Here is a 23,923-nt window from a genome sequence, read left to right on the forward strand (position 1 = left end):
AAAATGCAAATCAATTTATAACATTTTTGACATGCGTTTTTCTGGATTTTTTTGTTGTTATTCTGTCTCTCACTGTTCAAATAAACCTACCATTAACGTTATAGAATGATCATGTCTTTGTCAGTGGGCAAACTTACAAAATCAGCAGGGGATCAAATACTTTTTTCCCCTCACTGTATGGGGGGAAAGTAAAGAAAATATCTTAAAAAGGCTTTGAGATTCAATACACACAAAAACATCACACAAAAAACAAATGGGTAAGTTAATGACAGCAGTAAGTAACCACAGATATACTTTTATTTTACAAAACAGAGAAATAATTCAGTCATGCACATGTCTGATGTGAACCTAAAGACACAGAGACAACGTCGTGTATCTACAACAGATCAGTATTATCTATGAGAAGACGACTGTAGCTGACAGCAGGAACTTGGGTAGCTGACAGCAGGAACCTGGGTAGCTGACAGCAGGAACTTGGGTAGCTGATAGCAGGAACTTGGGTAGGCCTACAGCAGGAACCTGGGTAGCTGACAGCAGGAACTTGGGTAGGCCTACAGCCCCACTTAGGTACAGATGTGCATAGAAATCTAGCAATCATTCATGACGCAATGTGTCAATGTGAAAAACACACAAAAAATGTTGCAGATTCTATTTTTTTCTGAGATGAAGTGGTTGGAGATGACACATACACAGGAAGTAACACAGGAAGTGAAGGGAAGTAAACCAAGCACCTGAAAATGGAATGTAACTATTTGATTTCATGTACAAAATATGAAATAACGCTAAAGTTTGTAATGATTTATCGTCTAACATAATAACAGATCTTAGTTTTTTTTTAATTCACATTTCTTTTTTCACATCAGATGTGTGTTCATTGCACTGCTAAAGGGTAGAGATGACATGGTAGGGTGAATTGGAACAGGTCTTAGTAACCGATGGTAAAAGACAGGTTGAATCTCGATCTGGCACATTGGAACTCCTCCCTCAACGTGTTTTCACTGGAGAAGGAGGCAAGGAGAGAGTATGGGGAGGAATCAAGGTAATACAATTGAGATTGATCCATAGGTATACTTTCATGATATGCAGGAGGCTCCTCCCCCTCGGGAATGATGTAATCTCTCTTAGGGAGAGAAGGGTGTGTCCGAAATAGCATCCTATTCCCTATATAGTGCACTACTTTTGACTAGAGTCACTATATAGTTGCTTGTCTACCCATCCACATGGCTCCAGCCAGACGCAACGCCCACTAAGGTTTCTGGATTTGCTTCCTCCCCCCCCCGACGACTTCTCAAACGCAATCACATTTCAAACCGTTCTGATTGGTCCAAGAAAGTGATGGGTTGGACCAGATTTGTCCTACACAAATAATAAATCACGTCATTTTGACATTAGCACAAAGGACTTGTGCAGGTTTCAGACGGTTGTATGGAGCGATCGATAGAGAATACTATATAGTGAATAGGGGTGAATTTGGGACACACCCTCTGAGAAAATATGAAACATCACAAGGTATCATGTTGCAAGGCCATCATCATGATCAGAAGGACAAAACAAATTCAGCAACCTATGGCAGGTAAACAAAAAAACTAAAAACTAAAGCAGAATTTCAAAAGGTCCAGTAAAAACATGTAGCCTGTTTTGGCCTGCCTGGTGACCAATAAAAAAAAAAAGAGTTCCAAACCTCTGCCAATAACAGCTGGTTTTCAGGTTTCCCCCTCCCCTACTCAGACCACTCCCAGACAGTCCTAGCTAAATTCTTGCTTCAGAAATTGCTCTTTGCTAAGAAGCATCTTTATTTGGGGGGACAATTTTAATTGAAAACAAATCACAGTAAGGTATTTAATTGATACCCAGAAATGATTTGATAGAGATAAAAACAGCTGAGTTGGACCTTTAGAACAAATATCATGTTCTAATGTCAAGAGTAATCTTTAGCATAAAAACCTGGCCTGTTCTCATATACAGGCAAACCATTGTTCGAGGCTATTTGAGGAACGACAGTAGAGCGTTCCCTAAAAAACCCAGGGCCCACGCTGCTGAACGGCAGCATATAAGAGCGGGACATGGAATTCTCTGACAAGCAAGGAAGTAAATGACACAGAATCAAGCCTGTTATTAAAACATCAGCCAACCAGGGAGGATCTCCAAGATGAGTTACACTGCAGCTCCTAACACATTGGCCCTGTTCATACCACAGGAAGAGCGAGACATTGGTAGGGTGTATCTATGGGACCTCGACGAGAGGAATAATTGGGTAGAAGATCTGACATTTTGGGCAGCCACTGGGGAGCAGACGGAAGCTGCAGGGAATGTCTTCATGCCAGACATCATTTAAAATCCCCAAAATCCCAATAAATACTATTTATTCAATTCAAACCATATACTGCTACACATCTGATAATGTGCTTAAAATATACTGGTATGCACAAAGTGTAAACTCTGTATTTACAATGTAATAAGCAAGTAAAAAACATTAATATGACACAACCCACACGTTATCTGTTATAATAAAGATCAGAATAATAATAATAATATGGCATTCATTTTCATTTGACCATGTAAGCTTTGGACCTGGTTACTGATAACATACTAATAGTGTTGAAAAATGTAATTAACTTTCCCCAAATTCCCCAAATTCCCAGAAATCCCGGTTGGAAGATTCCCGGAATCAGGAAGGAATAAACAGGAAATACGGAATCCCACAACCAGGAGTTCTGGAAAAACATGGGGAATGTACTGGAAACACTACTTACTAATATCAACCCTCTAAGAAGTTACAATGATAAAGCAGCATTCGTGTTATATTGAGAAAATGTGTTACTATTTATATATAAAGATATTAACAAGTAATTGTTATTATATACAAACAGATTAAAAACCAGTCCAACTAAGAAAGACAGACAGACAGACAACAAACACTAGTAGAAAAAATGAGGGGAGAAAAGTAAAAATTTCAGACAGATCAACCATATCAGACAGATCAACCATATCAGACAGATCAGACAGATCAACCATATCAGACAGATCAGACAGATCAACCATATCAGACAGATCAGACAGATCAGACAGATCAACCATATCAGAGATCAGACAGATCAACCATATCAACCATATCACAGATCAGACAGATCAACCATATCACAGATCAGACAGATCAACCATATCAGACAGATCAGACAGATCAGACAGGTGTAATGTAATTAAAGCTTCCAAAAGGTAGTGGTGGGATACCAGAAGAATAAACACAGTATAACATAGACTCAAGGTCAGTAGAAGGTTAAAGTTTAGATCAAGTAAAAGGCCCCGAGCTTCAGAGATGCTGAGAGAGAAACAACATCATCTCTCCACCCGTCTGTCTGCTTGATTAAACTCAAAACATCGACAGACAGACAAAAATAATAAGGGAAGAAATGCCATCCTGTCAGCCAGCCAGTAGGTCAGACAGCAGTATAGCATCTGTACTGTACAGAAGACAGAAAGGCTGTAAAAGTGGGTTAGTAGGTATCTAACAACCAGCCCTGGAAGGCCTTTCTGAAGGGGAGTTTGATATCCTAGTGGTAGTACGGTTGAGGAGACACCAGGTGATACAGAATAAAAGAAGACAGTTGTATCTCTCCTCTCATCAGCTTTGATCCAGGTCCCCTATCTATTTATTTATTTATTTATTTCTATTTCTATTCATCTCCCCAGTTCTTCAGATCAGCTTAGCTACACATCCACAGGAGTCCCGTGTGTCCATGTGTTCTTGTGTATGTCCCCAGCACAGCTTGGCAATTAACAGTGTGTGTGTGTGTGTGTGTGTGTGTGTGTGTGTGTGTGGTAGTTCCCGAGCCTGGCAGGATCAGAGGTAAACAGCTCTTTGTGTTTTCACCTCTCAGCCTCTGAGCGGTTCTGCGGGAGGTGAGTTGGATGTTGGGGTCAAAAGGTCAGAGTACTCCCCCAGGGTCCTGGTGTCACCAGTTGGCCTTCACAGCCTTGACGTCACTCACCAGGTTCTGAGCCAGGCAGATCCCAAATATCTAAACAGGAAATGACATCACAGGTTAAGTAACTGCCTCTGGCACGTAGCCAACTGACATTTAAAGCATCGAAGGTTCTCTGATTTAGAGTGACACACAAGGAAAAGGATGTAATCATGATTCTCGCCACCAGATGGCAGCCTCAAATTAAATACACACTCCCAGCAGGGTTTCCGTTCGGAAAATGTGGCGGCGGACAATATGACCGAGAAGATTTTAATTTAACGCCCATTTCAGAAATGTACCGGACCCATATGCATTGGGTGCATAAACCCATTAGGTCATCTACCCACAGTGCTCAGAATGACAGAAATCACATTTTGATTATGGTAATAGCTCTTAAGAGAACATGCAACTCCTGTAATGAAGCAGCCAATAAAATGTAATTTTTCAAACATTTGCCAAAATGCAATTCGTGGGAAAAACACCATTCTAAACTGCACAGCTGAAAGAGGATCCATATCTGACAGAGATTAAAATCTCTGTTTGAAGATTAGGAAGAGGGGGAATCTAAAGATGCAACAATCTAGGATGGGGTTGCTAATATGACTAGGATTATGGCTTCTGGACAATGAAAGACAGTTGATATGAAAACCAATAGACCAGGAGAGAAATGGCATAGTGCTGGGTCCAATAGGAAAGTCAATAGAAATACATTTGCCAAAATTATATAATTACTCCTGTCTATACAGAAAAAATGAAAATCATTCACAATACTTCGCCCCCCCCCAAAAAAAACAAACATTGAGGATCATTAGCTTTTTTTTTTTTTTTTTTTTTTTAAAGCAGTGGATTGTTTCAAATCAAAAGCTCGTATGCCTATTTGGGAAGCACACAATTTGGGCAGCGCGCCATTGGCAATAGACCTAGCTGATTATTGAGTTGAGGCTGTCAGTGAAAAGGATCTCAAATGTGTGTGAAGATATTGTCTCGAGTATAACTTTAAAACGTTGAGACAAGAAGAAGGGGAGGCGGTGTGAGGTAGAAGAGACGTCTCATTCCAGAATGGCTCAGCTCTCTTCCATCAATTCTTGCGCATTCATTGTTTCATTGTGTGAACTGTTGCCCCATCATTTACGAGATTTGTAAAAAAATAAAATGTTTGGAGTGCTCTATGTGAGCAATGAGCATGTGTCTGGTTTCTCTGTCCTGATAATGTTGAGGGATCGTGAGCGCCTGAGTACCTGGCCTGCTGCGCGGAAATGTAGGAAATCGTATTTTTTTTTTTTTTTACATCCATTGCGTATGATAATATATTCAAACTATAGTTCCTCACAGTAAGCTATTTTAAAAATCTTTCCAACAATCTGCCCCTCGATAATCACCAATCCTCGGTGTGGTAGTTCTGGTCCTACTGCTGCGTTGGCCTATAGGCTGTGAGTTCCATGCGCTCATTTCTTTATCCGCCCATTGGTTCACGGTGTATCAACGCGTCAATATGGCAGAGGCTGGTGTTCTCGCATTAGTTCACTTTTAAATTGTTATCATTCGGTCACTCGATGGATGTGGCAATGGCACATGTTCTTCAAAGACAGGACGCCGTAATGAGAGAAATAATGTAGCCTAAGCTACTGAAAATAGGCCATTTACAAGATTAAATCATGACAAGAGAGTTTGATTCTTATTAACGAGATGGAGACCAGACAGCCTCCTTTAGGAAACTTTCGGAATATTCTGGAAGTATTCAGACCACTTCACTTTTTCCACATTTTGTTACGTTACAGTCTTGTTCTAAAATGGATTAAATTGCTTTTTTTTTTTACCTCATCAATCTACACACAATATCCGATAATGACAAAACAAAAACAGGTTGTTAGAATATTACATTTACATAAGTATATTTACCCTTTACTCAGTACTTTGTTGAAGCACCTTTGGCAGCGATTACAGCCACGAGTCTTCTTCGGTGTGACGCTACAAGCTTGGCACACCTGTATTTGGGGAGTTTCTCCAATTCTTCTCTGCAGATCCTCTCAAGCTCTGTCAGGTTGGATGGGGAGAGTCACCGCACAGCTATTTTCAGGTCTCTCCAGAGATGTTCGATTGGGTTCAAGTCAGGGCTCTGGCTGGGCCACTCAAGGACATTCAGAGGCTTGTCCCGAAGCCACTCCAGTATTGTTTTGGCTGTGTGCTTAGGGTTGATGTCCTGTTGGACGGTGAACCTTTGCCCCAGTCTGAGGTCCTGAGCACTCCGAAGCAGGTATTCATCAAGTATCTCTCTGTACTTTGCTCCGTTCATCTTTCCCTTGATCCTGACTAGTCTCCCAGTCCCTGCCACTGAAAAACATCCCCACAGCATGATGCTGCCACCACCATGCTTCACCGTAGGGATGGTATTAGCCAGGTGATGAGCGGTGCCTGGTTTCCTCCAGACGTGACGCTTGGCATTCAGGCCAAAGAGTTCAATCTTGGTTTCATCAGACCAGAGAATCTTGTTTCTCATGGTCTGAGAGTCCTTTAGGTGCTTTTTGGCAAACTCCAAGCGGGCTGTCATGTGCCTTTTACTGAGGAGTGGCTTCCATCTGGCCACTCTACCATAAAGGCCTACCACATCCACAGAGGAACTCTGGAGCTCTGTCAGTGACCATCAGGTTCTTGGTCACCTCCCTGACCAAGGCCCTTCTCCCCTGATTGCTCAGTTTGGCCGGGTGGCCAGCTCTAGGAAGAGTCTTGGTGGTTCCAAACATATTCCGTTTAAGAATGATGGAGGCCACTGTGTTCTTGGGGCCCTTCAATGCTCCAGACATTTTTTGGTACCCTTCCCCAGATCTGTGCCTCGACACAATCCTGTCTCGGAGCTTTACGGACAATTCCTTCGACACCATGGCTTGGTTTTTGCTCTGACATGCTCTGTCAACTGAGGGACCTTATATAGACAGGTGTGTGCCTTTCCAAATCATGTCCAATCAATTAAATTTACCACAGGTGGACTCCAATCAAGTTGTAGAAACATCAAGGATGATCAATGGAAACAGGATGCACCTGAGCTCAATTTCGAGTCCCATAGCAAATGGTCTGAATACTTATGTAAATAAGGTTTCAGTTTTTTCTTTTTAATACATTTGCAAAAGTTCTAAAAACCTGTTTTCGCTTCGTCATTATGGGGTATTGTGTGTAAAGTGATGAGGAAAATAATTAAATTAATCCATTTTAGAATAAGGCTGTAATGTAACAAAATGTGGAAAAAGTCAAGGGGACTGAAAACTTTCCGAATGCACTGTATAGGCCTAGAGAGAGAATCAGCAAACTCACCCCCGTAAAAGGACCAGTCAATAAATAAGATACATGATGACTAACAAAAATACACACAGGCCAATTTAATTCCAATAAATGATGCATATTAACCTATAGACTGATAAGCATGATGGTCAAAAGTATTTCCATCGACTGGTATTTCCATCAATTAATAAAAAGCATTATTTTGGGATTGTTTTTGTCAGGTCATTTTGGCCGGCAACAGTTTTATTTATCGGCTATCATATTATTTTTTGGGGCTAAAAGTCGGTAATTGCCGGCTAAAGGAAACCCTGACTTCCAGCCATGACGGTGACTGCAAATGCAGACATTATTTATCTGATTCACACAAAAGCTGACTCTTTAAATATAGAGTACCAGTCAACAGTTTGGACACACCTAATCATTCAAGGGTTTTTCTTTATTTTTTTACTATTTTCTACAGTGAAGACATCAAAAATATGAAATAACACACATGGAATCATGTAGTAACCAAAAAAGTGTTAAACAAATCAAAATAGATTTTAGATTTTTCTAAGTAGCCACCCTTTGCCTTGATGACAGCTTTGCACACTTGGCATTCTCTCAACCAGCTTCACCTGGAATGCTTTTCCAACAGTCTTGAAGGAGTTTCCACATATGCTGAGCACTTGTTGGTTGCTTTTCTTTCACTCTGCGGTCCAAATCATCCCAAATCATCTCAATTGGGTTGAGGTCGTGTGATTGTGGAGGCCAGGTCATCTGATGTATGACTCCATCACTCTCCTTCTTGGTCAAATAGCCCTTACACAGCCTGGAGGTGTGTTGGGTCATTGTCCTGTTGAAAAACAAATTATAGTCCCACTAAGCCCAAACCAGATGGGATGGCATATCACTGCAGAATGCTGTGATAGCCATGCTGGTTAAGTGTGCCTTGAATTCTAAATAAATCACCAACAGCGTCACCAGCAAAGCACTCCCACACCATCACATCTCCTCCTCCATGCTTCACGGTGGGAAGCACACATGCAGAGATCATCCGTTCACCTACTCTGCGTCTCACAAAGACACAGCTATTGGAACCAAAAATCTCAAATTTGGATTCATCAGACCAAAGGACAGATTTCCACCGGTCTAATGTCCATTGCTCGTGTTTCTTGGCCCAAGCAAGTCTCTTATTCTAATTGGTGTCCTTTAACTCAAATCAAATTTTATTTGCCACATGCGCCAAATACAACAGGTGTAGACCTTACAGTGAAATGCTTCCTTACAAGCCATTAACCAACAATGCAGTTCAAGAAAAAAATTAAAATAGCAAAAAATTAAAGAGCAGCAGTAAAATAAAATAACAGTAGGGAGGCTATATATACAGGGGGTACCGGTGCAGAGTCAATGTGCGGGGGCACCGGTTAATCTAGGTAATTTAGGTAATATGTACATGTGGGTAGAGTTAAAGTGATTAGGCATAGATAATAAAAGAGAGTAGCAGCAGCGTAAAAGCGCGGGTGGGGTGGGGGGACATTGCAAATAGTCCGGGTAGCCATGATTAGCTGTTCAGGAATCTTATGGCTTGGGGGTAGAAACTGTTGAGAAGCCTTTTGGACCTAGACTTGGCGCTCCGGTACCGCTTGCCATGCGGTAGCAGAGAGAACAGTTTATGACTAGGGTGGCTGGAGTCTTTGACAATTTTTGGCCCCAGTGATGTACTGGGCCGTACGCATTACCCTCTGTATTGCCGAGCAGTTGCCATACCAGGTGGTGATGCAACCAGTCAGGATGCTCTCGATGGTCCTGAGGATCTGAGGACCCATGCCAAATGTTTTCAGTCTCCTGAGGGGGAATAGGCTTTGTCGTGCCCTCTTCACGACTGTCTTGGTGTGTTTGGACCATGATAGTTTGTTAGTGATGTGGACACCAAGGTGCTCTCAACCTGTTCCACTACAGCCACGTCGATGAGAATGGGGGCGTGCTCAGTCCTCTTTTTTTTCCTGTAGTACACAATCATCTCCTTTGTCTTGATCACGTTGAGGGAGAGGTTGTTATACTGGCACCACACGGCCAGGTCTCTGACCTCCTCCCTATAGGCTGTCTCGTCGTTGTCGGTGATCAGGCCTACCACTGGTGTGTCATCGGCAAACTTAATGATGGTGTTGGAGTCGTGCCTGGCCATGCATTCATGAATGAACACTGAGTACTGTAGGGGACTGAGCACGCACCCCTGAGGGGCCCACGTGTTGAGGATCAGCGTGGCAGATGTGTTGTTACCTACCATTACCACCTGGGGGCAGCCCGTCAGGAAGTCCAGGATCCAGTTGCAGAAGGAGGTGTTTAGTCCCAGGGTCCTAATGATGAGCTTGTGATGAGCTTTGAGGGCACTATGGTGTTGAACGCTGAGATGGTAGTCAATGAATAGCATTCTCACGTAGGTGTTCCTCTTGTCCAGGTGGGAAAGGGCAGTGTGGAGTGCAATAGATATTGCATCATCTGTGGATCTGTTGGGGCGGTATGCAAATTGGAGAGGGTTTCTGGGATAATGGTGTTGATGTGAGCCATGACCAGCCTTTCAAAGCACTTCATTGCTACATACGTGAGTGCTATGGGTCGGTAGTCATTTAGGCAGGTTATCTTAGTACTCTTGGGCACAGGGACTATGGTGGACTGCTTGAAACATGTTGGTATTACAGACTCAGTCAGGGACATGTTGAAAATGTCAGTGAAGACACTTGCCAGTTGGTCAGCACATGCCCGGAGTACACGTCCTGGTAATCCGTTTGGTCCTGCGGCCTTGTGATTGTTGACCTGTTTGAAGGTCTTACTCACATCGGCTACGGAGAGCGTGATCACACAGTCATCCGGAACAGCTGGTGCTCTCATGCATGTTTCAGTGTTTCAGCGAGCATAGAAGTAATTTAGCTCGTCTGGTAGGCTCGTGTCACTGGGCAGCTCGTGGCTGTGCTTCCCTTTGTAGTCTGTAATAGTTTTGTCCTGCCACATCCGACGAGCGTCAGAGCCGGTGTAGTACGATTCAATCTTAGTCCTGTATTGACTCTTTGCCTGTTTGATGGTTCGTCGGAGGACATAGCGAGATTTCTTATAAGCGTCCAGGTTAGAGTCCCGCTCCTTGAAAGCGGCAGCTCTACCCTTTAGCTCAGTGCGGATGTTGCCTGTAATCCATGGCTTCTGGTTGGGGTATGTACGTATGGTCACTGTGGGGATGACGTCATCGATGCACTTATTGATGAAGCCAGTGACTGATGTGGTGTACTCCTCAATGCTATAGGAAGAATCCCAGAACATATTCCAGTCTGTGCCAGCAAAACAATCCTGTAGCTTTGCATCTGTGTCATCTGACCATTTCCTTATTAACCGAGTCACTGGTGCTTCCTGCTTTAGTTTTTGCTTATAAGCAGGAATCAGGAGGATAGAGTTATGGTCAGATTTGCCAAATGGAGGGCGAGGGAGAGCTTTGTATGCGTCTCTGTGTGTGGAGTAAAGGTGGTCTAGAGTTTTTTTTCCTCTGGTTGCACATTTAACATGCTGGTAGAAATGAGGTAGAACGGATTTAAGTTTCCCTGCATTAAAGTCCCCGGCCACTAGGAGCACTGCCTCTGGATGAGCGTTTTCCTGTTTACTTATGGCCTTATACAGCTCATTGAGTGCACTCTTAGTGCCTGCATTGGTTTGTGGTGGTAAATAGACAGCTACGAAAAATATAGATGAAAATGATCTTGGTAAATAGTGTGGTCTACAGCTTATCATGATATAGTAGTGGTTTCTTTGCAGCAATTCAACCATGAAGGCCTGATTCACGCAGTCCCCTCTGAAGAGTTGATGTTGAGCAGTGTCTGTTACTTGAACTCTGTGAAGCATTTATTTGGGCTGCAATTTCTGAGGCTGGTAACGCTAATGAACTTATCCTCTGCAGCAGAGGTAACTCTGGGTCTTCCATTCCTGTGGCGGTCCTCATGATTGCCAGTTTCATCATTGCCCTTGATGGTTTTTGCAACTGCACTTGAAGAAACTTTGAACGTTTTTGAAATATTCCAGACTGACTGACCTTCATGTCTTAAAGTAATGATGGGCTGTCATTTCTATTTGCTTATTTGAGCTGTTCTTGAATAATATGGACTTGGTCTTTTACCAAATAGGGCTATCTTCTGTATACCACCCCTACCTTGTCACAACACAACTGATTGGCTCAAACGCATTAAGAAGGAAAGAAATTCCACAAATTAACTTTTAACAAGGCACACCTGTTAATTGAAATGCATTCCAGGTTACTACCTCATGAAGCTGGTTGAGAGAATGCCAAGAGTGTGCAAAACTGTCATCAGGGCAAAGGGTGGCTACTTTGAAGAATCTCAAATATAAAATATATTTTGACAATGTACAAAATAGTAAAAATAAAGAAAACCCCTTGAATGAGTAGGTGTGTCCAAACTTTTGACTGGTACTGAACATTTCTGAAATAATGTCTCTGGGAGTCCTGCTTACCTGTAAAAGTGCAATGCCCACAAAGACCCCAGCTACAATGATCAGGTTGTCCTGAAGCCACCTCTCGAACTGGCCCACACAACCCTTGGTGTAGATGAACTTTTGCTGGTCCAACTCCTGGGAGGGGAAATAGGAGACATGTTTTAATACAGTTAGCCAAACCAGACCAGACCAAACCAGACCAGACCAAACCAGACCAAACCAAACCAAACCAAACCAGACCAGACCAAACCAAACCAAACCAGACCAAACCAGACCAAACCAAACCAAACCAGACCAAACCAGACGAGACCAAACCAGACCAAACCAGACGAGACCAAACCAGACAAGACCAAACCAGACCAAACCAGACCAAACCAAACCAGACCAAACCAGACCAAACCACTGGACATTGACTATGACTCATAGAACATGAAGGATGATTAAATAATAGATGATTCCCAAATGGCACCATATTTCCTATGGTGTCTAGGTGAAAGAAGTGCACTATAAATGGAATAGGGTGCCATTTGGTTACTGGTTTCTCCTTTTCTTTCCATGTATTTTTGGTATGCAGCCATTTTGTTTAAAAGTATGTTAATGCTGTCTTAGGCCTACAAGGCCCTGTGTAAAAGGGGACGTCACAATTCTGTTAGTACACTTGTTTACATGGATATGTTTCTTAATAAAACCTATTTGAAACAAGCTATTATTATTAATATTATTATTCAGGTTATTACTTGTAAATATTTAATCAACAAACAAGAAAAGCCCGGTTGGAGAGGATCTACAGCATTTTCGTATTGACACAACATTAGCACATGAAAGCATAAAGATATGCTTAATTAGTCCTTTGGCTTTTCTGCTAATCAAAAAAAGTAAATCCTATTTCGATGCAAAAATCCATTCACACGTCCAATGTTTTTTTTCTAAATTTACCGAATATTCGCATAACGTCACAAACCCTGCTGCTGCGGTCATTCGATGGCATTGGCATTGGCATGTCGTAATAAGAGAAATAACGTAGCCTAAGCTACTGAAAACAGGCATTTAACAAGATTAAATCAAGACAGGAGCGTTTGATTCTTATTAAAGAGATGGAATCCACACAGGCTCCTTTAGGGAACTCTGTGAATGGACATATAGGCCTATAAAGAGAATCAGCGAACTCACACACTCCCGCAAAAGATCCAGTCAATAAAAGCCACCAGCGTATGTCAAATATTTATATTTTCCTTAAAACGTATATTTAAAAAAACGTAGGCATACCTTAGGCTTTCCCGAATGTAGGCTATACGATAATGAATTGACCAGGACAGTATGAAGGGGACAGCTGTGCCATAGTATGAAATTGACAATCATTGAAATAGAAAACAAATACATGTGGCATGTCCACAGTCTATTTATCAGCATTGATTCATCTATAAATGAAGAAAAGATTCAGTATCATATTATACCATGCCAGGTTGGAGAGGACTGGCCCATTGTCCATTTGACAACAACATTGGCCCATTATAGGCCTCAGAGCCAGAAAAACCTTCAAATCAAATCAAATCAAATTGTATTGGCCACATGCGCCGACTATACAACAGGTGCAGACATTACAGTGAAATGCTTCCTTACAGCCCTTAACCAACAGTGCATTTATTTTTAAACAAAAAAAGTAAAAATAAAAACAACAACAAAAAAAGTGTTGAGAAAAAAAGAGCAGAAGTAAAATAAAATAACAGTAGGGAGGCTATATATACAGGGGGGTACCGGTGCAGAGTCAATGTGCGGGGGCACCGGCTAGTTGAGGTAGTTGAAGTAATATGTACACATGTCAACTGCTGTTGAATAATTCATGAAGTCAGACACACCTTGTCAACTGCTGTTGAATAATTCATGAAGTCAGACACACCTTGTCAACTGCTGTTGAATAATTCATGAAGTCAGACACACCTTGTCAACTGCTGTTGAATAATTCATGAAGTCAGACACACCTTGTCAACTGCTGTTGAATAATTCATGAAGTCAGACACACCTTGTCAACTGCTGTTGAATAATTCATGAAGTCAGACACACCTTGTCAACTGCTGTTGAATAATTCATGAAGTCAGACACACCTTGTCAACTGCTGTTGAATAATTCATGAAGTCAGACACACCTTGTCAACTGCTGTTGAATAATTCATGAAGTCAGACACACCTTGTCAACTGCTGTTGAATAATTCATGAAGTCAGACACACCTTGTCAACTGCTGTTGAATAATTCATGAAGTCAGACACATCCAACCTTTTTTTTTTAAGAAGACATATTTATTCACTAGCAAGCAATGAAAACATGCATTTTATAAAATAAAGTCCACATATCAAGTGCCATAGCCTATAGGCTAGCTGACCAACTAGCTGCCGGAGCATCAAACCACCCTTGGAAAGAGGAGGAAATGTTGACAGTTTAATAGAGAGACTAAGTTAGATCATTTAGCTATTTTATTTAGAATTTTAGGAACTATTTTAAGTATTTAAAAAAAAATATGAAGTAATGATTTTTATAAAATATAGAATTTGGCCTTTACTACTATAGCCGTGAGAAACACATTGAATAACACATTCATTATTGCCAAAAAAAAGACAGTCAAAAAGTAATTCACGACGACAAAGGTTTTAAAGAGTTTGTCCTATATTTAGGTGATATATATATATATATATATTTTACTACACATATTTAACCACTTTTTTGGCTAGGCACAAAACTACCTTCATACTTCCATACTGTTAGTTACAGTCACTCGCTGTAATTTTTTTAACAAAGCGCAGCAAGTCTGAGCCCGGCCTGGCACAAAAAATTGAGGTCGGACTCCCTCTAGTCATACGTGTGTCTTAATTATTTCATCTTACAGTTCGCTTAAAGCATCAGACGGCTGTGTCTATATATGGAAAAAGAACAGACGACACTATGTCGACCAAGATTTTTGTTGGTCGGGGACAGCCCTAGCGTGTGTGTACTGTGAATGAAGCTGTGTGTATACTGGGGATGAAGCTGTGTGTATACTGGGGATGAAGCTGCGTGTGTATACTGGGGATGAAGCTGTGTGTGTACTGTGGATGAAGCTGCGTGTGTATACTGGGGATGAAGCTGTGTGTATACTGGGGATGAAGCTGCGTGTGTATACTGGGGATGAAGCTGTGTGTGTACTGTGGATGAAGCTGCGTGTGTATACTGGGGATGAAGCTGTGTGTGTATACTGGGGATGAAGCTGTGTGTGAATACTGGGGATGAAGCTGTGTGTATATACTGTGGATGAAGCTGTGTGTGTACTGGGGATGAAGCTGTGTGTGAATACTGGGGATGAAGCTGTGTGTATATACTGTGGATGAAGCTGTGTGTGTACTGGGGATGAAGCTGTGTGTGAATACTGGGGATGAAGCTGTGTGTGAATACTGGGGATGAAGCTGTGTGTGTATACTGGGGATGAAGCTGTGTGTGTACTGGGGATGAAGCTGTGTGTGTACTGGGGATGAAGCTGTGTGTGAATACTGGGGATGAAGCTGTGTGTGTACTGGGGATGAAGCTGTGTGTGTATACTGGGGATGAAGCTGTGTGTGTACTGGGGATGAAGCTGTGTGTGTATACTGGGGATGAAGCTGTGTGTGTATACTGGGGATGAAGCTGTGTGTGTATACTGGGGATGAAGATGTGTGTATATACTGGGGATGAAGCTGTGTGTGTATACTGGGGATGAAGCTGTGTGTGTATACTGGGGATGAAGCTGTGTGTATACTGGGGATGAAGCTGTGTGTGAATACTGGGGATGAAGCTGTGTGTGTATACTGGGGATGAAGCTGTGTGTGAATACTGGGGATGAAGCTGTGTGTGTACTGGGGATGAAGCTGCGTGTGAATACTGGGGATGAAGCTGTGTGTGAATACTGGGGATGAAGCTGTGTGTGAATACTGGGGATGAAGCTGTGTGTGAATACTGTGGATGAAGCTGTGTGTGTATACTGGGGTAGAAGCTGTGTGTGAATACTGGGGATGAAGCTGTGTGTGTACTGGGGATGAAGCTGTGTGTGTATACTGGGGATGAAGCTGTGTGTGTATACTGGGGATGAAGCTGTGTGTGTATACTGGGGATGAAGCTGTGTGTGTACTGGGGATGAAGCTGTGTGTGTACTGGGGATGAAGCTGTGTGTGTACTGGGGATGAAGCTGTGTGTGAATACTGGGGATGAAGCTGTGTGTGAATACTGGGGATGAAGCTGTGTGTGTATACTGGGGATGAAGCTGTGTGTGAATACTGGGGATGAAGCTGTGTGTGAATACTGGGGATGAAGCTGTGTGTGTATACTGGGGATGAAGCTGTGTGTGTATACTGGGGATGAAGCTGTGTGTGAATACTGGGGATGAAGCTGTGTGTGAATACTGGGGATGAAGCTGTGTGTGTATACTGGGGATGAAGCTGTGTGTGTACTGGGGATGAAGCTGTGTGTGTGAATATTGTGGATGAAGCTGTGTGTGTATACTGTGGATGAAGCTGTGTGTGAATACTGGGGATGAAGATGTGTGTGAATACTGGGGATGAAGCTGTGTGTATATACTGGGGATGAAGCTGTGTGTGTATACTGGGGATGAAGCTGTGTGTGAATACTGGGGATGAAGCTGTGTGTGAATACTGTGGATGAAGCTGTGTGTGTATACTGGGGATGAAGCTGTGTGTGTGTACTGGGGATGAAGCTGTGTGTATATACTGGGGATGAAGCTGTGTGTGTATACTGGGGATGAAGCTGTGTGTGTATACTGGGGATGAAGCTGTGTGTGAATACTGGGGATGAAGCTGTGTGTGAATACTGTGGATGAAGCTGTGTGTGTATACTGTGGATGAAGCTGTGTGTGTATACTGGGGATGAAGCTGTGTGTGTACTGTGGATGAAGCTGTGTGTGTATACTGGGGATGAAGCTGTGTGTATACTGGGGATGAAGCTGTGTGTATACTGGGGATGAAGCTGTGTGTGTGTGTACTGTGGATGAAGCTGTGTGTGTGAATATTGTGGATGAAGCTGTGTGTGAATACTGGGGATGAAGCTGTGTGTGAATACTGGGGATGAAGCTGTGTGTGTGAATATTGTGGATGAAGCTGTGTATATACTGGGGATGAAGCTGTGTGTGTATACTGGGGATGAAGCTGTGTGTGTACTGTGGATGAAGCTGTGTGTGTATACTGGGGATGAAGCTGTGTGTATACTGGGGATGAAGCTGTGTGTGTACTGGGGATGAAGCTGTGTGTATATTGTGGATGAAGATGTGTGTGTACTGGGGATGAAGCTGTGTGTGTATACTGGGGATGAAGCTGTGTGTGTATACTGGGGATGAAGCTGTGTGTGTACTGGGGATGAAGCTGTGTGAATACTGGGGATGAAGCTGTGTGTGTACTGGGGATGAAGCTGTGTGTATACTGTGGATGAAGCTGCGTGTGTATACTGTGGATGAAGCTGCGTGTGAATACTGGGGATGAAGCTGTGTGTGTACTGGGGATGAAGCTGTGTGTGTACTGGGGATGAAGCTGTGTGTGTATACTGGGGATGAAGCTGTGTGTGTACTGTGGATGAAGCTGTGTGTGTACTGGGGATGAAGCTGTGTGTGAATACTGGGGATGAAGCTGTGTGTGTGTACTGGGGATGAAGCTGTGTGTGAATACTGGGGATGAAGCTGTGTGTGTATACTGGGGATGAAGCTGTGTGTGTACTGGGGATGAAGCTGTGTGTGAATACTGGGGATGAAGGTGTGTGTGTGTACTGGGGATGAAGCTGTGTGTGAATACTGGGGATGAAGCTGTGTGTGTGTACTGGGGATGAAGCTGTGTGTGTACTGGGGATGAAGCTGTGTGTGAATACTGGGGATGAAGCTGTGTGTGTATACTGGGGATGAAGCTGTGTGTGTACTGGGGATGAAGCTGTGTGTGAATACTGGGGATGAAGCTGTGTGTGAATACTGGGGATGAAGCTGTGTGTGTATACTGGGGATGAAGCTGTGTGTGTACTGGGGATGAAGCTGTGTGTGTACTGTGGATGAAGCTGTGTGTGTACTGTGGATGAAGCTGTGTGTATACTGGGGATGAAGCTGTGTGTGTATACTGGGGATGAAGCTGTGTGTGTACTGGGGATGAAGCTGTGTGTGTACTGGGGATGAAGCTGTGTGTGTACTGTGGATGAAGCTGTGTGTGTATACTGGGGATGAAGCTGTGTGTGTATACTGGGGATGAAGCTGTGTGTATATACTGGGGATGAAGCTGTGTGTGTACTGGGGATGAAGCTGTGTGTGAATACTGGGGATGAAGCTGTGTGTGTACTGGGGATGAAGCTGTGTGTGTATACTGGGGATGAAGCTGTGTGTGTATACTGGGGATGAAGCTGTGTGTATACTGGGGATGAAGCTGTGTGTGTATACTGGGGATGAAGCTGTGTGTGTATACTGGGGATGAAGCTGTGTGTGTACTGGGGATGAAGCTGTGTGTGTACTGTGGATGAAGCTGTGTGTGTACTGGGGATGAAGCTGTGTGTATATACTGGGGATGAAGCTGTGTGTGAATACTGGGGATGAAGCTGTGTGTGAATACTGGGGATGAAGCTGTGTGTGTACTGGGGATGAAGCTGTGTGTGTATACTGGGGATGAAGCTGTGTGTGTACTGTGGATGAAGCTGTGTGTATATACTGTGGATGAAGCTGTGTGTATATACTGGGGATGAAGCTGTGTGTGAATACTGGGGATGAAGCTGTGTGTGTACTGGGGATGAAGCTGTGTGTGTATACTGGGGATGAAGCTGTGTGTGTACTGGGGATGAAGCTGCGTGTGTATACTGGGGATGAAGCTGTGTGTGTATACTGGGGATGAAGCTGTGTGTGTACTGGGGATGAAGCTGTGTGTGTGTACTGTGGATGAAGCTGTGTGTGTACTGTGGATGAAGCTGTGTGTGAATACTGTGGATGAAGCTGTGTGTGTGTACTGGGGATGAAGCTGTGTGTATACTGTGGATGAAGCTGTGTGTATATACTGGGGATGAAGCTGTGTGTGAATACTGGGGATGAAGCTGTGTGTGAATACTGGGGATGAAGCTGTGTGTATATACTGGGGATGAAGCTGTGTGTGAATACTGGGGATGAAGCTGTGTGTGTGTACTGGGGATGAAGCTGTGTGTATACTGGGGATGAAGCTGTGTGTGAATACTGGGGATGAAGCTGTGTGTGAATACTGGGGGTGAAGCTGTGTGTATACTGGGGATGAAGCTGTGTGTATATACTGGGGATGAAGCTGTGTGTGAATACTGGGGATGAAGCTGTGTGTGAATACTGGGGGTGAAGCTGTGTGTATATACTGGGGATGAAGCTGTGTGTATACTGGGGATGAAGCTGTGTGTGTATACTGGGGATGAAGCTGTGTGTGTATACTGGGGATGAAGCTGTGTGTGTATACTGGGGATGAAGCTGTGTGTGTATACTGGGGATGAAGCTGTGTGTGAATACTGGGGATGAAGCTGTGTGTGTACTGGGGATGAAGCTGTGTGTGTACTGGGGATGAAGCTGTGTGTGTACTGGGGATGAAGCTGTGTGTGAATACTGGGGATGAAGCTGTGTGTATACTGGGGATGAAGCTGTGTGTATATACTGGGGATGAAGCTGTGTGTGTACTGGGGATGAAGCTGTGTGTGAATACTGGGGATGAAGCTGTGTGTGAATACTGGGGATGAAGCTGTGTGTGTATACTGGGGATGAATCTGTGTGTATACTGGGGATGAAGCTGTGTGTATACTGGGGATGAAGCTGTGTGTATATACTGGGGATGAAGCTGTGTGTGTACTGGGGATGAAGCTGTGTGTATACTGTGGATGAAGCTGTGTGTGAATACTGGGGATGAAGCTGCGTGTGTATACTGGGGATGAAGCTGTGTGTGAATACTGTGGATGAAGCTGTGTGTGTACTGGGGATGAAGCTGTGTGTGAATACTGGGGTAGAAGCTGTGTGTGAATACTGTGGATGAAGCTGTGTGTGAATACTGTGGATGAAGCTGTGTGTGTACTGTGTTAAGCTGTCTTTTATTCTGTTCCCATATAAGTCTACTGAAGCACAAGCTGTTGAGCTCCAGCAACAAAAGGTTCTCCCCCACAGAGCTCGTCTTTGTCTCTCTACAGAGAAACTCCACCAAGGACTCCCTTGTTCCAAAGCTAAAACCTGGAAACCAACTCTCCCACCAATGGGAGGTAACGGAATCCCTGGGCATCCAATGAAATGAAATGTTTCCGATGGTGACAGCGAACTTCCCCTAGAGCCATTTCAGTTTGTGTTTTCTTAGATGATCTCTGCTATTTTCTTGCTCCACCCCCCCCCCCCTCCCGAAACACTCCACAAACAAACTCACAGCTTGTTTCAATAGACTTTCACAGCAAAGCCTACAAGCCTGTACACAGTAGGGAAAACTAACAAAATGGCAGCAAATAGTCAGCCATTTGGGCCTTGGCTACATAACAGTAGGCATAGCAACAGTGCTCTGGTTGAGAGCTGTATTGAGAGTGAGAGTGCGCGCACGCACACGCACACACACACACACGCACACGCACACATGCACGCACAAGGGAGGCATAACCCACTGAATCCCCAATTATAGAGCGTAGTGCTGTGATGCTTCCCAGGGCTATAACTGGAGTCTAAATCAGCACTGTAAGAAAAACCCACTGTTATTAAGGAAGAGAGGAGGAGAGCAGCCTGAACACTAGCTAGCTAGCTACTTAACCCCTTACTTCCATGCCTGGCTAGATGTTCAGAAGGAAGGCTGAAATGTCAGCCGCCTCTCTCCGTCTCTGGATAATGGCCAGCAAGGTATTAAGGACTGATTGGGTCTGATGGCAAAACACATAGAGAAATACCAACCCCTTGAAGCCTCATGTCGTAGCCACACTGGGTGTTAAGGACATCTTCCTGAAAACGAATGAAAGCAAAACTATCATGAGAACAGAAGAATGTGGGTCTTCCAGCAGGGTCTCTAGAATATGTATGGTTAATGTCTGAATAAAGTCTTACAACACGGTCTACGTCTGAGGTTTTATAACGTAGTTCTACAGCACAGGAAGGCATCTTACGGCAGGGTCTTTGACACAACAGGAGAAGGGGACTCCACAGCGCTCTCTACTGGGGTTAAACTCAGTGCAGTTGAAGTAGATATTCAGGTTCCAGTCATTGGGACCGTGGGCCCCACAGCACGACCACTAGAACACACATAATAAGGTTTTATTACACGTTATGAGCACCTATGAGTCTTTATAAAGTCTTAGTACAACCAAGTCTGCTATGATAAAGAGGCAGGCTCTGGTTGGCTTCAGCATTTGTACAGTAATCCAATCAAGGTTAAGGCGCTGTCTGCCTGTACAGTCCAGTACAGCAAAAGGTACAAGACATGTTGCCTGTCCAGTACAGTTTCACCTATCACTTGTCCTGTCACATAATCCTGTTAACTCTATAACATCTAGTACTACTGACATTTTCCTGTGTTAACTCTAACATCTAGTAGAACTGACATATTCCTGTGTTAACTCTATAACATCTAGTACAACTGACATAATCCTGTTAACTCTATAACATCTAGTACAACTGACATATTCCTGTTAACTCTATAACATCTAGTACTACTGACATATTCCTGTTAACTCTATAACATCTAGTACAACTGACATATTCCTGTTAACTCTATAACATCTAGTACAACTGACATATTCCTGTTAACTCTATAACATCTAGTACTACTGACATATTCCTGTTAACTAACATCTAGTACAACTGACATATTCCTGTTAACTAACATCTAGTACAACTGACATATTCCTGTTAACTCTATAACATCTAGTACTACTGACATATTCCTGTTAACTCTATAACATCAGTACAACTGACATATTCCTGTTAACTCTATAACATCTAGTACAACTGACATATTCCTGTTAACTCTATAACATCTAGTACTACTGACATATTCCTGTTAACTCTATAACATCAGTACAACTGACATATTCCTGTTAACTCTATAACATCTAGTACAACTGACATATTCCTGTTAACTCTATAACATCTAGTACAACTGACATATTCCTGTGTGAAGTCTATGAGGTTCTGCAGGTCGATGTCGTCGCGGTAGGCCTTGACGTTGTTGTTGATGAAGAAGTTGAGCTGGTCTTTGATCCAGTCTTTAAACACAAAGGTCAGGATGCCTGCTGTCAGCTCCAAGAAGAAGATCAGACCCAGGAACACTGAGAACTAGAACACAGAGAGAGAACATTAGAACATTAGAACATGATGCCTGCTCTCAGCTCCAAGAAGAAGATCAGACCCAGGAACACTGAGAATTAGAACACAGAGAGAGAACATTAGAACATGATGCCTGCTGTCAGCTCCAAGAAGAAGATCAGACCCAGGAACACTGAGAACTAGAACACAGAGAGAGAACATTAGAACATGATGCCTGCTGTCAGCTCTAAGAAGAAGATCAGACCCAGGAACACAGAGAACTAGAACACAGAGAGAGAACATTAGAACATGATGCCTGCTGTCAGCTCCAAGAAGAAGATCAGACCCAGGAACACTGAGAACTAGAACACAGAGAGAGAACATTAGAACATGATGCCTGCTGTCAGCTCTAAGAAGAAGATCAGACCCAGGAACACTGAGAACTAGAACACAGAGAGAGAACATTAGAACATGATGCCTGCTGTCAGCTCTAAGAAGAAGATCAGACCCAGGAACACTGAGAACTAGAACACAGAGAGAGAACATTAGAACATGATGCCTGCTGTCAGCTCTAAGAAGAAGATCAGACCCAGGAACACTGAGAACTAGAACACAGAGAGCGAACATTAGAACATGATGCCTGCTGTCAGCTCTAAGAAGAAGATCAGACCCAGGAACACTGAGAACTAGAACACAGAGAGAGAACATTAGAACATGATGCCTGCTGTCAGCTCCAAGAAGAAGATCAGACCCAGGAACACTGAGAACTAGAACACAGAGAGAGAACATTAGAACATGTGAGAAAATAGGACATACGCACATTTCACCTCTACAGTGCTGTTCTGGCCATGTCTGTAAACTAAAACAGCATCTCTATAATACTGTATTAGCTATGTTGTCCCGGAAATAGGTAAATTTATAGCCTGACTGACTGACTGGCTGACTCCCCGACTGACTGACTGGCTGGCACTCACTGGCTGACTGGCTCACTGGCTGACTGGCTCACTGACTGAATGGCTGACTGACTGGCTGACTCACCGACTGGCTCACTGACTGACTGGCTGACTGGCTGACTGGCTCACTGACTGAATGGCTGACTGACTGGCTGACTCCCCGACTGACTCACCGACTGGCTCACTGACTGACTGGCTCACTGGCTGACTGGCTCACTGACTGACTGGCTTACTGACTGACTGCCTCACTGACTGACTGGCTCACTGACTGACTGGCTCACTGACTGACTGGCTCACTGACTGACTGGCTGAATGGCTCACTGACTGAATGGCTTACTCACTGACTGAATGGCTTACTCGCTGACTGAATGGCTTACTCACTGACTGAATGGCTTACTCACTGACTGAATGGCTTACTCACTGACTGAATGGCTTACTCACTGACTGAATGGCTTACTCACTGACTGAATGGCTTACTCACTGACTGAATGGCTTACTCACTGACTGAATGGCTTACTCACTGACTGAATGGCTTACTCACTGACTGAATGGCTTACTCACTGACTGAATGGCTTACTCACTGACTGAATGGCTTACTCACTGACTCAGAGCAGTGTTGAGATACCCCAGGACTGACTGACTGGCTGACTGGCTGGGAGCAGCGTTGAGATGCCCCAGGACTGGCTGACTGGCTGACTGGCTGGGAGCAGTGTTGAGATACCCCAGGACTGACTGACTGACTGACTGGCTGGGAGCAGCGTTGAGATGCCCCAGGACTGGCTGACTGGCTGACTGGCTGGGAGCAGCGTTGAGATGCCCCAGGACTGACTGACTGACTGACTGACTGGCTGGGAGCAGCGTTGAGATACCCCAGGACTGACTGACTGGCTGACTGGCTGGGAGCAGCGTTGAGATGCCCCAGGACTGACTGACTGGCTGACTGGCTGACTGGGAGCAGCGTTGAGATGCCCCAGGCCTCTTGTGTTTCATTATATCATCCATTTACTGTAAACGTTGAG

General features: G+C 43.7%; 1 protein-coding gene across 2 annotated transcripts in view; it reads right to left on the reverse strand.

Moving 5' to 3' along the window:
* Window positions 1–258: 258 nt before the first annotated feature.
* Window positions 259–23,923, reverse strand: part of LOC311105085 (tetraspanin-17) — a 51,748-nt gene continuing 28,083 nt past the window's right edge. The window contains exons 4-9 of one of the 2 annotated variants that reach the window (XR_014610212.1): window positions 21,811–21,981; window positions 20,814–20,939; window positions 20,605–20,652; window positions 11,727–11,843; window positions 497–4,019; window positions 259–452 (exon numbers count right to left, since the gene is read on the reverse strand). Coding sequence is in view for 1 of the 2 variants with exons in the window: in XM_084147078.1 (XP_084003204.1) it covers window positions 3,954–4,019; window positions 11,727–11,843; window positions 20,605–20,652; window positions 20,814–20,939; window positions 21,811–21,981 (528 nt within the window). In the remaining variant the exon portion in view is untranslated. Of the gene's footprint in view, window positions 4,020–11,726; window positions 11,844–20,604; window positions 20,653–20,813; window positions 20,940–21,810; window positions 21,982–23,923 lie in introns of both variants that reach the window. The other variant, XM_084147078.1, reaches the window with a different exon arrangement.

Source organism: Coregonus lavaretus (assembly GCF_964263955.1).
Source record: "Coregonus lavaretus genome assembly, chromosome: 29".
Taxonomy (NCBI): Eukaryota; Metazoa; Chordata; class Actinopteri; order Salmoniformes; family Salmonidae; genus Coregonus; species Coregonus lavaretus.